General features: G+C 43.3%; 1 protein-coding gene across 1 annotated transcript; it reads left to right on the top strand.

Moving 5' to 3' along the window:
* Positions 1 to 500: 500 nt before the first annotated feature.
* Positions 501 to 11554, top strand: ALDOC (aldolase, fructose-bisphosphate C). Its single transcript, XM_072138253.1, has 9 exons — positions 501 to 661; positions 3015 to 3146; positions 3900 to 4111; positions 4675 to 4729; positions 6130 to 6290; positions 6402 to 6485; positions 7593 to 7767; positions 8016 to 8215; positions 10708 to 11554. The coding sequence occupies exons 2-9, from the start codon at positions 3035 to 3037 to the stop codon at positions 10801 to 10803; spliced, it is 1095 nt and encodes a 364-aa protein (XP_071994354.1). The 5' UTR covers positions 501 to 661; positions 3015 to 3034; the 3' UTR covers positions 10804 to 11554.
* The last annotated feature ends 5636 nt before the right edge of the window (positions 11555 to 17190 follow it).

Raw genomic sequence — 17190 nt, 5'->3', positions numbered from 1 at the left:
CCGTTTTTTTTAGCAGCCAGCACACGTCTTCACCTGCACGGATACCACGGCCCCGTGCGTAAGCTGACTGCCCAAAACGCTCCTATTTCTGCTCGATTTTGCTTCCCAGGAGTAATTTTCAACTGTCATTGGCGTGTGCATGGAGTTCACCTGTGGATATGACACAGGACACGTTGCGTGCAGGTAACGCATTCACATAACCTTTCAAGGAGTTAGGACAAGCGAGTGACATCCTATTTCTGTGAAAACTGATGACAGATTGATTTTGCGTACATACCACTAGGCAACCCGCAAAAACGGATCAAGGATCAATTATATGCAACCCGAAGAACCGCTCATGTACATTATTGTATTCAACCAATGCAGATATAAGACGCACATTAATATAGAAGGCTCCAGTACATCAGCTCCATCATTAGTACAGGAGGTAGGTGAGAATGTGAAGCCTCACTGTCTCCATCACTTCCTGAAGGGACCTATAACACAACAGCTGTATAGACCAGTGACGTCAGCAAGCTCCAGGGAAAAGACCATGGCGTGACGTCACTCCCCAATCAGCGCGGAGGGGCGTGGCCAGAGGCGGCTATTAGACCTCCGGAGTCACGTAGCTCTGCAGCAGAATCCTGTTATTACCGGAGACCTCGGAGCTTCCCGGACACAGGTGAGGGGCGGCCCGGGCGTGTGGTGATGGAACTGGGTACATGGCGGATGCTTGTGTAGAGGATTCAGCTGCTACATGATGAAGTGGGTGTGGTCTCCTCATCTCCGGCTCCTCCGTGTTATAACATACATGTAGCAGAGCTGACTATGTCCTGGATGTTCAGTGATGCAGCCCTCTACATCAACAACCATTGCAAAGTAACATGATGCAGAAATGCTGGGGGTAGTAGTCTTCCTCACTCCCCATCTGTTGCATAGTCCCTTAATGAAGATCCCAGCATTGTGCATTAGCTCTGCTACATCATGATATAGTATCAAGACTGCAACCTGTAGCTCATTAGTGATACTACCACTCCTGGAATGACCCGTAAGAACATGCTGGGAGTTGTAGTTTCTATGATTTACCACCTATATTCTTTTTGAGGTTATTTGGAGGTACTGGGGGCACAACATCGCTGTATGGTTATGGGGGAGAGGGTAACCTTAGGCTGGAGTCTGATATAAGATGGCTTCCAGGGATATATCGCCCGTCAGGTGCGGATAGTAACTGTATATCTGGAGGATTAGACCTGATCCTTCTGTTTCTGTGATTTTCAAAATGTTCTCAATTATTTCTCCCAATTTTGTTGTAAAACGTAGTGAGCATCTTTGTAGGATCTGTAATGAAGGCCATATACTGCTCTTAATGTGATGCCCCCTATTATTTGGGGTGTTGTAAGTAGTTGCTGCAGGTACCAGACATATACCTGTCCAGATGCATAATGGAGATTTCCTAGAATTCGGCGCTGGGCCTCTCATCAGATCTGTGTGTATAAGCCCATCCTCCATCTTCTTCTGTCTCTCGCTCCTCCTTGTCCCCATGGTAGGAGCTGCACTGTCACAGCAGACATGGAGGACACCGCTAGGAGATTATTTGTATTCTGGATGGTGTTTATTGGGTATCATACACATCCTGCATTGTCAGGTTGTGCAATGGATCAATAGGTCTTATTGATCCTTGAGAGAGGAAGGAGGTGGGGTGGGGGTCACCTTGGGATTCCTGCCGTGACCTTTATCAAGGGATTAACCCTGCAATGTCTGACCCTTGTTGTAATGGGGCTATGTACAGATGATAAGGATAATGCTAGTCTGACCTTGTACCTAGGGCTCCTCGTAGTACAGCAAGCTAGGTGACAGCTGATGTAGAAGGACACCTCAAGGTCATTGCATGATGGAGGGGAATAGATAACCTGGTACATCCCATAGGGTTACCCTTGATGTACTTTACTGGTGACCTCTTTTGCAGTGAGTCGGGCATCTATAATGGGATCATGTATCTATTCTATAGCTGTGCTTATTTTGTTATTCCATCCTAACAATTGTCTTTTTATAAACTTAGAAAACAAGACCATTACTGACATGTAGAGTGACATTTCTAAAAAAAAAAAAAAAACCCCCATCTACAAGGAGGAGGCGATGAGGGGGTCTTCTTTGGCAGTATAAGTGGGCATACTATACAGAGGGGGCTACACTTGCGGTCATTTGGGAGTACCCAAGCCCCCATCTAATCCAGACCCCAGGTTTGGGGAGCGACACTGGACACATCGGTCGCACCACTTTACTGGGATGTGACTGGGATATATAATGGCCTCAGCAGTGGCTATGAGCCCGGTGGCCATTATTCAGCTGCTCTGGGCCTATTGAAGGTTTCTCCTTAGGAGAGTTGCCACATAGATGTCAGAAACGCCTTGTGTATATACCTACACCAGGTGTATATAGCTGAGGGCTCCTCATCTCTAGGTTTTTCCTTGCACAATCTCTTTCACTACAACGCCATTTTTCTCCATTTGCCATGGCAACTAAAATCTGTCACCATGGCGGCCATATTAATTAGTCAGCTGAGGAGCGAAGCTACAATACCCCAGGGACACAGTATTGTACTATACGCAACCTAACCCTGACTGCACCTGCGATTATCCTTGTCTTTCATCATGGATATTGTCAGGGGTTAATAACGTCACCCACCATAGACTTGATGAATAATTGAGTCCGGTGTGAACACCGCTGCTCCTAGGAGACGCTGTGAGGAGCCTCAAGACTTCCTGGCATATTGTCAAGAGGTTTACAGGCCGGTAATCTGTTTAACCGTCCAGGGATTGCTGCCTTGGAGATGGGTAAAGCATATTAAGTTTTATTAGAGGAAAGCAGCATCAAGGTGGCTGTGAGGACCCAGGGTATGCAAGGGTTAATGGCGAGACGCCATACTGGTGCTGTGCTCCCTATGCATTGAACAGTGATCTAGTTGTCACTGCTGTGACATAAAGCAAAGTATACCATTGGGTAATCTTTTGCAATCTAAATGTAACCCTTTATAGTCCCGCACAGAACTGACAAGATGACCCACCAATACCCAGCACTCAGTTCGGAGCAGAAGAAGGAGTTGTCGGACATTGCACAGGGGATCGTAGCTAAGGGGAAGGGCATCCTGGCTGCTGATGAATCTGTGGGTAAGTCCTATACATAAGGTGAATCCATCTGGGATAAGGGGGATATAAATTCTAACCAATTTTGGGTGGGGCTTAATGTTGTAAGTGTTGGATAAATTATTATGATTGCCAATAAATTTTGGCTGTGAATTGCTTGACAGCGCCACAATGGGATTGTATTGATTACAGTAATTGGTTTTCCTGAAACTGGCGTATTTGCCCCTCTTCTTTAGATGGCATACTGCCTCATAACATGCCCTTTCTGTCCACTGGGTCAATTTTTAATGAAGGGGAGTGATCTACCATTTGTTTTCATGCATTGTAACCCATACATACCTTGAGCATGTAGCTACACTGATGCAGAAACATATCTTGTTTAATCCCTGATCCGAGTGGTTTGGCAGAAAAAAACTATAGTAGTAATATTATAATTAGGCTCTGTCGCTCAGCGCTTCTCCTCTTGCCCTAATTATGCACTGCTCCAGCTTTGTCCTGCGCAGCATAAGCCGAGAATACGTAATCACTGTCTTGAACCTGAAGTAATCAATCGCTGCACCATCCCCCAGCTGCTGTGTCCGAGCAGCCAGTCTGCACCCAGCTTTCCCAAGGCCTAATAATCTATTTTAATGTTCCCACTGAAGCTTTTACTTCAAATGTTATTCTCAGGTGATTACAATATGTGTGATGACCCTGGCACCACAAGTGGATTCTGTTCACTGGATCTCCTTGTGCCACTACCTGGAGACTATTAATGCTGTATACGTCCTCTCTCAGGGAGCATGGCCAAGCGTCTGACCGGTATTGGAGTAGAGAACACAGAGGAGAACAGGCGTCTTTACCGTCAGCTCCTCTTCAAGGGTGACGAGCGTATGCAGAAATGCATCGGAGGGGTCATCTTCTTCCATGAGACCATGTACCAGCAAGGAGACTGCGGTACCAACTTTGTGAAGATGATTAAAGATAAAGGCATCATTGTAGGAATCAAGGTGAGGAAAGGTGAAGTGTAGAGCACTGTATAAGTATGGAGTATAGTATATGTGTACATTGCACCGATCTTCTCTAGAAATTACTAGGAATCCAAACTGACACCATGCAGCAAGGAAAAAGTGTGTGTGTGTGTTGCACACTTTGGGTACAACAGAAGTTCCTGTGATTTGTTGAGGTCCCCCCCCCACTGATCAGCAAGTTATCTGCAATCCTGTGGATAGGATGGTCTGTCCCCTAGTAATAAGTATAGCTGATGTCTGTCACAATCCTGTCCTCTGGTATGAAGACCGTCCTTATTGTGCCGGGAGGACACTGGCATCTGAAGGTCGGGTAAAGGAGAGGTCACCCGTTCTCTCACTTGTTTAGTGTCTATAATTAGAGCCATGGATTGTAGGGCATTAGATAACCCAGAAATTCTTCTATACGCTATAGACTTGGGAATGTGCCAAACCATTAGCCAGCTTCTAAGTCCCAATATAAATGAATTACTAACATTGGCACAAAAGTCTCATTATCTGGGCTCCTTAATATTGCTGAGCAGGAATTTATTTATTTTTGACAGGTTGATAAAGGAGTGGTCCCCCTTGCTGGTACGGATGGAGAAACTACAACTCAAGGTTAGTGATATATTAGTTTGTTGAATTTTGATTTTGAAAACCTAAAGAGACACAGTAACTCGTTAATGTGTATATGGCAAGGGTTACATGAAGCAACATTGCAGCCTCCTCTTAGCAATGGGGCCCTCATCAGAAATTTACGGCATTATTTTTTTTTTATTTTATTTTTTTTGTAGTAAACCTGATTTCAGCATACACGCTTGTTTGCACATTTCCTGGAGTGCAGATGTAGGTTGTATGGTGCTAGGTCAATGTACGTCTAATACACTCAAACAAGTGTGTTTGACAATTTTTACCAAATGTCAGTGTTGCATGCTTTTTAGTAATTAAAAAAAAATTAAAAATCGCAAGCTAAATTTTTTTTTTTTTTCTTTTCTTGTGCTCAGTCTTCACTTTTTACTGACTATGGGAATGGATCCTTGGACTAAGGGGAAGATTCATGCGAACGTCATAGGAACTGATATCCAGCCGCACCATTTTCAGCCAGATATCGGTCCCCATTGATGCCCATGGCACCCGGTCACTGTGCAGTGAGCACACGTTGTCCTATATTTTGCCGTGTGGTGAGACATGTCCTATGTCTTGCCATGTTACGGCGCTGCTCTATGGAGCGGCCACAGGTTCGCGTGAATGTACCCTCGAGCACAAAAATTTTTTAATGTAGTCAAGGCTCGGAAACTGTGTACAATGCAATTTACCAAAGGGGATTAATAAAGTTGTATTGAAGTTATCTGCTGTCAAATGTATTCCCCAGGCGGCTTTTATCTAGTTACTGCATTCAGAAAGTTGGGCTGATTATAGTGAGGGTCAAAGGAATATCCTTAAACATGTTGTACCAAGTTTGCAAGTAAACCCCCTCTCCACATAGTGGTCCAACTACTGGGACCCTCACTGATCATGAACTCTCATTCATGTGCAGAAGGGTTAAGGCTGTTGCCCACCAGTGGGTTTGATCCGTGGAATACGCTTTGTGCTGATGGAATTTCCCAGAACCAAATCTCTTATGGGTGGATCGAACTCAACATGTCGATTGAGTGAAATGATACAAGGTTTAGTCCATAAAATTGCCTCAGCACATGGATCAAACAAACCCGCCTACAAGGCACATAATTTTGGATGTTCTCCATTCTATTCGGTGCATACTTCACCTTTCTGTAAACTTTGCATGAGTAATGCAGCGTGAATGGGATTTACCATTTAGTTATGGAGTGTCATGATAACTCAGAGAACATGTAGGTTTTACAACTTTCAGGATTATGTATTGGTATTATGTACAGAATTCTAAAACTAACTTTTTTATTTGTACAGTTTTTTAGTATTGCCTACATAAAACAAGAAAATTATACTGTAATCTTTGAGTCCAGATCTCTAGGGTTTTCTGATCCGTTCCTGTCTTGCAGGTCTGGATGGCTTGTCCGAGCGCTGTGCTCAGTACAAGAAGGACGGTGCTGACTTTGCAAAATGGAGATGTGTGCTGAAGATTAGTGAAAATACCCCTTCTTCCTTGGCTATCATGGAGAATGCTAATGTACTTGCCCGCTATGCCAGCATCTGCCAGCAGGTAAATGGCTTATTGTGTATTTCTGAGGGATTATGATTGTTATGTGACTGCATATACTGGACAAACCTGTACGTGCAGCTAAGAGCTTAATTTTTTTTCTCTTCCTTGTAGAATGGCATTGTTCCAATTGTGGAGCCTGAAATCCTTCCTGATGGAGACCATGACCTAAAGCGCTGCCAGTATGTCACTGAAAAGGTGTGTGATTATTCCCCATGTTTGTCCTGATCTTCTAATGAAGTAAATTATATCATAAGTGTTCTAGGCTTTTATTAGTTACTTGCTGTAGCTCTCGCGTTGCCTGGGATAGTAAATAACTGCTCTTAGTTGTAACAAAATAGAATGGGTTAACAAAAAATATTCTGTATGTATCTATAGACTGTCTGTGACAGTCACTGGAAAGAGAGTGCCAGAGATGGTCTCAGCTGATCTCTAATTGATTTCCATGGGCAACTGGAACAGTTTTACCTCAGACACTTCTGATAAATCTCTGTATCCCTATTCATCTTACCACACACAGTTGTCTTAGGGTGCATTCACACGCGGTATGCCCGCCGTGTGCTGAGGAGGAGGTGACCCTACATAGAAAACAGCGGCGCATGGCCGCACACTCACAGAAAGATATAGCATGCTCTTGCGTATAGCCGCTATTGCAGTCTATGGGGACGTACATGCGGCTGCAAATTTGCGGCCGCATGTACATCCCCGCAGACGGCCATGTGAATGAGCCCTTCTACTCATTGCCTATAGTAACCACTCAGAGCTCATATTAATGGCCTGTGGCAGAGCTGCAACCAATCACAGCTCAGCTTCCAACTGGCTCGGCACAACTGGCGGCAGCACACGCACGTGCACCATAACTTTAACTTGGTCACATATATACACCCCCCAGTCCAATTGTATAAATGTTTCACATAGTAGAAAGCCAATGCCTTAATGGGGATTGTTCATTCATTGAAACTGGTGTCCACATGATCAACTGGTATAAAGCTAACCAGTAAAATAACACTTTTGTTGGGTGATCGCTTCTTTTATGGAGCACCCAAATTAGCAGACTGTGTGCTTGTCCAGCCATAGTTTGTGCGAGCACACCGGCGCTCAGGAGAGGAGGGGTAAGCGCTGCTCACCTCTCCTTTCTATAGGAAATTATGCCGCAAAGCAGTAGAGGACGTGCTCTACATTATTTTTTATTATTATTTTTTTTTTTTTTCTTTCTCTAATGCGTGGCACCTACGGCCACAGGGTAGACTGAGACACTTTTGCCAAGTGGTAATAAGTCTATTTTCCCCCTCTTCCCCTGTACAGGTTCTTGCTGCTGTGTACAAGGCTCTCAGTGATCATCACGTTTACTTGGAGGGAACACTACTAAAGCCCAACATGGTGACTGCTGGCCATGCTTGCCCAAAGAAGTATACTGCTGAGGAGATAGCCATGGCTACTGTGACTGCCCTGCGCCGCACTGTACCCCCTGCAGTCCCAGGTAAAGGGCAATGAGCTCCAGTCATGGGTTGACACCACTTCCACACTTTGTAGTTTTAACATGATGTACATAACCACCTCCTTGCACCCTCCAAAACTCTTGAGAACCATATGCATTCTGGTCTACTAGATCTGTACAATTATTAAACTAGTTAAAATGGCACTTTAGGTAGAGGGTTTTCTAAGTCGGTTCAAGGAGATCCAACATGGGCTTGGCTATGGTGATTGTGATTTCTATTCCCATCCCAGGTGTTACCTTCCTGTCAGGAGGACAGAGTGAGGAGGAAGCCACCATTAACCTAAATGCCATCAACAACTGCCCTCTAGCCAGACCCTGGGCTCTCACCTTCTCCTATGGACGAGCCCTCCAAGCCTCTGCACTGAATGCTTGGCGAGGAAAGAAAGAGAATGAAACCGCAGCTACTGAAGAGTTCTTGAAACGGGCAGAGGTAAGGTTTTCCCACGTCTAAACCTTATGACTATTACAAGTAGCCTGCATTACATATACATGTAATGTGTCCACCCCTGCACACCTCTGTCACCTCTGCGGAGGCTCCAAAGTTCTAATACACATTTCACTCTTTTCTGACTATATTATATAGTAGAGATTGTATATTGAGTCTATTTCAGAGGTAAAATATATATATATATATATATATATATATATATATTTTTTTTTTATCCCAGAAATTTTAGGAATGCAGCAGCCATTCATGAGCCTATGTACTAAAAGATGCTTAACCCCTTCACGCTCCGTGACGGATATATCCGCCATGGAGCTGTGAAGGGTGTATGAAGAAGGCTCACTGGCTGAGCCTTCTTCATACAGAGATGGGCTTTGCTGCATATCGCAGCAAAGACCCATCGCTATCACCCGCGGTCGGTGCTTGCAGCGATCGCGGGTGTTAACCTTTTCTTTGCCGCCGGCAAAGTCGCCGACGGCCCATGCGCCGCCATCTTACCTCTGATCACCGCTCCCTTGAACGTCATTGGGGGGCGGCGATCGGTTGCCATGGTAGCCTCGGGTCTTCGTTTGACCCGAGGATACATGGCTTCTGCACATGCATTACAATGAGCCTCTGGCTCATTGTAATGTAGAGTGAGCAGAAATGCCATATACTGCAATACAGTAGTATTGCAGTATATGGCGGGAGCGATCAGACCATCTAGGGTTAATGTACTCTAGAGGGTCTATGAAATAGTGGGGAAAAAAAGAAAAAAAAAAAAGATTAAAAAATAATAAAATATTAAAAGTTCAAATCACCCCCCTTTCCCTAGAACTGATATAAAATATGATAAATAGTAAAAATCACAGACACATTAGGTATCGCCGCGTCCCAAAATGCCCGATCTATCAAAATATAAAAACTGTTATTGACGGCGGTGACCTCCGGAGCGGCAAATGGCGCCCAAATGTCCAAAACGCGACTTTTACACCTTTTTTAGATGACATAAAAAAATGATCAAAATGTCGCGCAGTCCTCAAAACGGTAGCAATGAGAACGTCGGCTCATTTCGCAAAAAATGACACCTTGCACAGCTCCATGCGCCAAAGTATGAAAAAGTTATTCGCTTCAGAAGATGGCAACATTTTTTTTTTTTCTTTTTTTGTACACATTCGTTTAATTTTTGAAAATGTATTAAAACGCAATAAAACCTGTATAAATTTGGTATCACCGCGATCGTACCGAACCAAAGAATAAAGTAGAGGTGTTATTTGGAGCGCAGAGTGAAAGTCGTAAAAACTGAGCCCACAAGAACATGACGCACATGCAGTTTTTTTTTCAATTTTTCCACATTTCGATTTTTTTTTTTTTTTTTTTTTTTTTTTTTTTTTTGCGGGTTCCCACTACATGGCATGGAATAATAAATAACATAATGGGAAAGTAAAATGTGTTACGCACAAAATAAGCCCTCAAAAAAATGAAAAAGTTATGGATTTTTGAAGATGGAGAGCGAGAAATTAGCGAAAATACCCTGCATCCTTAAGGGGTTAAAGTGTAATTAAAGCTTTTAAAGTGGTTTTTCTTTTTTTTTAATTGTGGGGGAAAAAAATACTTTTCTGTTTCATTTTCTGCTTCTTTCTCTTGTAATCTTCTCTAGTAATCTTCTTAAATTTGTTATCCATGGCCGCTTTCCCTAAGAATCCAACTATTAAAACTATGCTAATGATGCCAGAAGAGTTGTGTGTATTGCAGAAGCCCTCAGTGCTCTGGATTTACAGGCTTTTACAATGCGGCAGCAAAACTCAGTATTGCAACACCCCCCCCCCGCTCCCTTGTTAATGCCAGAGATCTTCTGGCACATTAGCATAATTTTAAAAGGAGGAAGGCCATAGATCACAAATATAAGAATATTGTCACAATGACTGAATCTATTAGGTGTCCTTGGTTTATCATGATGGATTTTGATGAGGAAATCTGAGGGAAAGAGGCAGAGGAACAGGTTTTGTAAAGTATATTGGAAAGTTTACTACCATCTGCACTATTCATTTATAAGACTTTGTTGTCTGGATATGCAACAAAGTGTTCAAGCCTCTTAAAGTTATTCCTTTCTTGAAGTAAAACTACCATAAATGTGTGGATGTCGGTCTTAAGAATGGATGTTCATATGACATGTTTGTCATAGAAAAATTTGTCTGAGTGATAATTTGTATTCAAGGCCACTCCCTGATCCTGGCAGGGTGATTGTTCATGGACAGATAGAGATCACATGACCCTCCGTGCAACCATTTTATGGTCAGGAATGGCCGGGTGAAGAGGTAAGACAGGCTTCACTTTACATATCAAGAAAGTGGAGCAGAACTATTACTAGATGTATATTGGGGAAATTACCTAATATCCTGCCCCCCATACTTACACATGAGGTAAAGTGGCCAACCCCTTTAATATAATCCACTAATGTGTAATGCTGACTTTGTTTTAATTTTTTTTGTTTTTAGGCCAATGGGCTCGCAGCATGTGGAAAGTATGAGCAAAGCGGAGATGGCTCCGGGGCAGCCGGCCAGTCCCTGTATGTTGCCAATCACGCCTATTGAGTTTGATGCGCCGGCACTGACCTACAGAACTCCTCCACTCTGCTTCCCTGTCCTACAAGCAGCATCCACGTGGACACCCCTTGCAGCCAAAGCTTGGAATAGCCACAGCCATTCTCCACCTTGCTTTTCATTGTTCACTGCCAGTAAGATCCCTCACTGCTTGTGCGGTGACGGGGGCTGATTCTTGGGTGCAAGGTTGGGACCCATGTCCAGTCTTGCACAATAATCCAGTTGGTTTTATCAAATATTTTCCTACTAGATCTTTATTCTAATATTAAGAGTGATATAAAGAATGTAATGGAGACTTCGGTCTCATGTATAGGAGAATACTATATATTAGTCCTCTGCTGGGCAGTCGAAGGAAATGTTGTTCAGACAAATAATTGAATGATGAGTTTCTTTTGGTTATTTCTCTCTCTTACCTTCACAATATCTGATCCTATCTGAAGTCTGCTGTATCGCCTTGGAAGGGTCTTCAGTGAGCCGTGACTTTCCCACCCTGGCACCGTTCTGTGAAAGGTCTTGCACTTTGTGGTACATCTTTAGATTATTTGGTTGTGTGCTACTTATGTGTCTGGAGTCTGACCAACCTTTAGACCCCATAACCTGGAAACTGAAGAGCAGAAACCCCTAACAAGGGAAGGGTAGCTACAGTAACTCAATTCCGTGCATTGTGAAAATAGTGTTGTCTTTGTCTGCAACTGATGTACCAAATAGTCAAAGAAATAAACGATAGTGAATTAAAACTGAAGCTGTCTGGTTATTGTGTTCCTCTATAGCCATGAGTTGATTTCAGACTGACCTCACCGCAGAGTGACTCTGAGCATCATGGTGATACATGTGCAGACCGGTGATCATGGCAGCAGGGACTCCTTGTATCAGAAGACTGATGCATGTAGTCCCGTCCTCTGTACTGTGGTCAATTTGTGAAATGTGTGTGGTTTATAGACCCATCACTGTCTCTTATGGGAGCTTCTAGAATTAGGTCTCTTCCATTAAGAGATCCTCACAGAATCTGGTCATATTTCAAAAGGTAACACGATCTGAACCCTTTAAGATCTGCCACACGTCAAACATTACAGAAGACAAATTAACAGAAAAATTGCATACCCAAAATACCTCTGTGTGCTCCCCCATTGCCAGCTTATAATTATGGATCAATTAATCTCAAATATATAGTTTAACAGCTGCAGTGATGACAATCTGCACAGATCTAAACTTCTGAGACATTATGAAGCATTACCTTGTTTGTTACAATGCCACAGGGCATTACTGTCCTAAATAAAATATTTTGGAAGGGCAGCCAAAATGCCAGCTTCTGTCCCTGATCCAGATCTGCTTCACTGATTTCAGTCAACAAGTGTTCTTGGCACTCATATTATTTGTTATGCCAGAAATTCGATCCTATCCCAAAATGTTTCTGAAATCAGAGAAAACCTTTAATCAATCTTTATACTTTAATTTTCAGTGTTTGTGAACGCTGTATTATCACAAACTATTTTCCCTTAAAGGACACCTGTCATCAGGTCTGTGTCACTTGTCCTGTCACTACTACCTGTTGGATCAGCTCACAAGGATCCCATCCCAGCCTTTATCTAGTTATTTCATACATTATTCATTGTAAAATCATCTATTCTTTATCATGTAAATGAGGCTGGTCACATGGTCAGAGGCAGTGATGTCACCCCTGTTACCCCTCCCCTCTCTTCCCCCTGCTCATGTCTGTGTGCAATGTATAGTAAAGTATTTTTAGTGTCTGTGCTGCATCTCCTGACATGTTGCATCCTCCTAATACACATGTGTGATACACAGACATCAGCTACATAAGTACCTGACATGTTCTGCTATATCTCTCCTGCACACACACGCACGCTGCAGTGGGTGTGGCCACCAGCAAGCACATGTAGCAGCCATCACAGCGTTACACAGGCTGTCAGTCAAGCACTGGGGGTGTGTCTGTGCCTCCCACTCATGAATAAGCTGGACAGCTTGAATATGTTAATGACTCATTGGACATTTCACAGGTCATTTGCATACAGCTTTAGGACCTCATTGCTTAGGTTTACAGGCATGTAGAGGGACAATGAAGGGATAGAGGCAATGCTTTCTAATGGCAGTTTATGAAAATATATTTAGATTAGAGGGGTTATTTTGCATGGCGGGTTCTCTTTAAAGTGAACCTGTCGCCACATTTTTCACAAATAGTTGGTGACAGGTTCCCATAGAGCCGTATTAACTAACTGATGCCATTTTTGCTAAAATGGTTTCCCTCAGATCCCCATAAAATCAAATATCTAACCTTCTACAAAATCAAATATTAATCAATTTCTAACCTTGCCAGAAATCCAGGCATATCTACTGTATAGCCAGTCATGGAGGCGTGGCTTCCTATGGCTGAGTACAGCAGCTCCTCCCCATTTCTTCTCAGGGTCTTATTAAGATTTTTATGTGACATGGGTGACATCATCAAAGCTTCTTTAGCCTCCTAATCTTTGCAAACAGTACTCCATGCATATACACTCACCGGCCACTTTATTAGGTACACCGTGCTAGTAACGGGTTGGACCCCCTTTTGCCTTCAGAACTGCCTCAATTCTTCGTGGCATAGATTCAACAAGGTTCTGGAAGCATTCCTCAGAGATTTTGGTCCATATTGACATGATGGCATCACACACTTGCCGCAGATTTGTCGGCTGCACATCCATGATGCGAATCTCCCGTTCCACCACATCCCAAAGATGCTCTATTGGATTGAGATCTGGTGACTGTGGAGGCCATTTGAGTACAGTGACCTCATTGTCATGTTCAAGAAACCAGTCTGAGATGATTCCAGCTTTATGACATGGTGCATTATCCTGCTGAAAGTAGCCATCAGATGTTGGGTACATTGTGGTCATAAAGGGATGGACATGGTCAGCAACAATACTCAGGTAGGCTGTGGCGTTGCAACGATGCTCAATTGGTACCAAGGGGCCCAAAGAGTGCCAAGAAAATATTCCCCACACCATGACACCACCACCACCAGCCTGAACCGTTGATACAAGGCAGGATGGATCCATGCTTTCATGTTGTTGACGCCAAATTCTGACCCTACCATCCGAATGTCGCAGCAGAAATCGAGACTCCTCAGACCAGGCAACGTTTTTCCAATCTTCTACTGTCCAATTTCGATGAGCTTGTCCAAATTGTAGCCTCAGTTTCCTGTTTTTAGCTGAAAGGAGTGGCACCCGGTGTGGTCTTCTGCTGCTGTAGCCCATCTGCCTCAAAGTTCGACGTACTGTGCGTTTAGAGATGCTCTTCTGCCTACCTTGGTTGTAACGGGTGGCGATTTGAGTCACTGTTGCCTTTCTATCAGCTCGAACCAGTCTGCCCATTCTCCTCTGACCTCTGGCATCAACAAGGCATTTCCACCCACAGAACTGCTGCTCACTGGATGTTTTTTCTTTTTCGGACCATTCTCTGTAAACCCTAGAGATGGTTGTGCGTGAAAATCCCAGTAGTTCAGCAGTTTCTGAAATACTCAGACCAGCCCTTCTGGCACCAACAACCATGCCACGTTCAAAGGCACTCAAATCACCTTTCTTCCCCATACTGATGCTCGGTTTGAACTGCAGGAGATTGTCTTGACCATGTCTACATGCCTAAATGCACTGAGTTGCCGCCATGTGATTGGCTGATTAGAAATTAAGTGTTAACGAGCAGTTGGACAGGTGTACCTAATAAAGTGGCCGGTGAGTGTATCTGATCACCTGAAATCACAGCATGCCTACTCCTCGCTATTCCTCCATGTAGGAGTTGTGATTTAATGTGATCAGATACATGCATGGGGTACAGTTTGCTAATCTTTGGAGGCTAAAGGATGATGTCAACCTGGTCACATGTATTTGTACAAGTAATTGCTTGATGATGCTGAGAAGACATGGGGAGTAGCTGCTGAATTCAGGCCACATCCTGTTTGTTTCGCTCTAGATGTGGCAAAGTATTAGCACCCCTGCAATTCTGTCAGATACCGTAATAGTCTTTATTTTTTTCCAAAAAATGATTGCAATCAGAAATTCTTTGGTATTCTCTTCATTTAATTTGTCTTCAATGGAAAACCACAAAAAGAAACGTCAAAAAGCCAAATTGGATATAATTCCACACCAAACATGCATCCGTTTTTGACAGGTTTTACCAATTATCTTAATTAATACTGGTCAAAAACGGATGGGTTTTTTAATGCATGGTTTTTTAGACGGATTGTTAAAAAAACAGGTTCAAAACGCCATGTGGCATCACACGTGGCGTTTTGAACCTGTTTTTGGTCCATTTTTAATCATTCTGCAAGCAGACTGCTTAAAAACGGACCAAAAACAAGTTCAAAACACCACGTGTGACCGCAGCCTAAGGGTGATGCCACACATGGTGTTTTGAACCCGTTTTTTTTTAACTCCGTCCAAAAATGCATCCGTTTTTGAAAAAACGCTTCAGTTTTTGACCAGTTTTAATTAAGATAATTGGTAAAACCTGTCAAAAACGCATGCGTTTTTTAACGGACTGCTTAAAAACGAACCAAAAATTGGATCAAAACGCCACGTGTTTCATCACCCTCAGGTTGATGCCGCACATGGCGTTTTTGAGCATGTGTTTTCAGTCCTTTTAAAAACTCATCCTTTTTTGGAAACGCATTTGTTTTTGCCTTTTGAGGGGATACAGTCAGGGCTGGAATAAGGTTGGCGGGATGCACAATCCATACAATACATACATATCCTTCTGATTACTATCTACTATCCCCTCAGTCATATATCTATATACAGCCACCAAACCCCCAGTAATACATCTATATACAGCCACCAACCCCCCCAGTAATACATCTATACACAGCTGTCAATCCCCCAGTAATACATCTATATACAGCCACCTCACCCCAAATAATACATCTATATACAGCCACCTCACCCCGCAGTAATACATCTATATACAGCTACTTCACCTTCCAGTAAGTCATTCAGTTGCCTCAACCCCCAGCAATAGATCTATATACAGCTGCCAACCCCCCCAGTAATACATCTGCAAACAGCCACCAAACACCCCCGTAATACATCTATACACCTACCCCCTGCTAAGTAACATCAATAACACCCTCCACGCCCCCCCCCCCCTAATAATGTCACCCACAGGAACATCAATACATTTTTATACAGCACAAAAAAGAATAATAACATTGTACTCACCCTCCCAGATTTGCATGATGAATGGCGACCTCCTCCTCTTCTCCTGTGGTGTCTGCGTATTGTCGCAGATGCCACTGTATGTAACATCACTGCGCCGCATGCGTCAAGACACTGACATCCTGTGCGCTACCGCGGGCTATGGTTCCCTACTCTTTCTCAGACAAAAGTGTAATGGCGGAGAGCAGGATCCGGGTATGTGGTGTGCGATTCGGGCAGTCGCATACTTGGTGGAGGCCCCCTTAAAGGCAAAGTGATGCCCACCCTTTCATCCAGCCTTGGACTGGATAACGAGGAGCTGCTGGGGGGCACAGTATAAAGGAATGCAGTTGGGAAGGGGGCACAGAATAAAGAGGAGCTGCTGTGAGGGGCACAGCATGAATAGAAGCTGCTGGGGGGTAGTGTATGAAGAAGAGCAACTGGGGGGGGGGGGGCAGAAATAAATACACATTAATATTCCCAAATAAAATAAACCCCCGCTTCACTATAAAAACGTCACCCTAGCCCCCCTTTTTTCCCCAGACTATACATATTATATATTATATCGACCGTCACACACTAAGGAATTAATTTTTTTAAGGGTCATTTTGAGTTCATTTGAAAACTGAAAGAAAAACAAATTAAACAATACAAAAAAAAATATTTTTCCCCAGTTTTTGTAACTTCAACCCTCCCTAAAAAAGAAAAAAGGTCCCTTAACTTTTTTGTTTTTAATTATCCCTATATGTTACAGTATTCTACAAAAAAAAGAAGTTATGGCTCTTAACCCAATAAGTATGAAAATTAGTTAGAAATGTGTCGGTCAGTGAAGCATGTTAAGTCCTGGTCAGAAAGGGGTGAATGGAGCTTGTGGACCACTTGAGGTTTCACATCAGATAGTTTGGAGAATCAGGACATGTGTGTGAATACATACATAAATGTGTATATAGTTATACTATGTGGTGGACAGACATCAAAGGTAACGCCTAGTTGTATGAATAACGCTTCTTTGCTATTCTGTAGCTGTGCTCGGTTTTTGATCCTTCCGTGTTGCCGTGATATTTTTTTATAGGCCTCCATGGGCCGATAGAGGATCAACTGATCTCTGCCGTTTTGTCGCCATTGCAGAACAATGATAGCGTTTCTCAATGGGGACCTAACCAATGATTGGGCTACATAAAAATGGCGGCCTGTTCGA

This window comes from Engystomops pustulosus, chromosome 2 (assembly GCF_040894005.1).
Source record: "Engystomops pustulosus chromosome 2, aEngPut4.maternal, whole genome shotgun sequence".
Taxonomy (NCBI): domain Eukaryota; kingdom Metazoa; phylum Chordata; class Amphibia; order Anura; family Leptodactylidae; genus Engystomops; species Engystomops pustulosus.
This window is presented reverse-complemented; position numbering and strand designations above follow the sequence as displayed.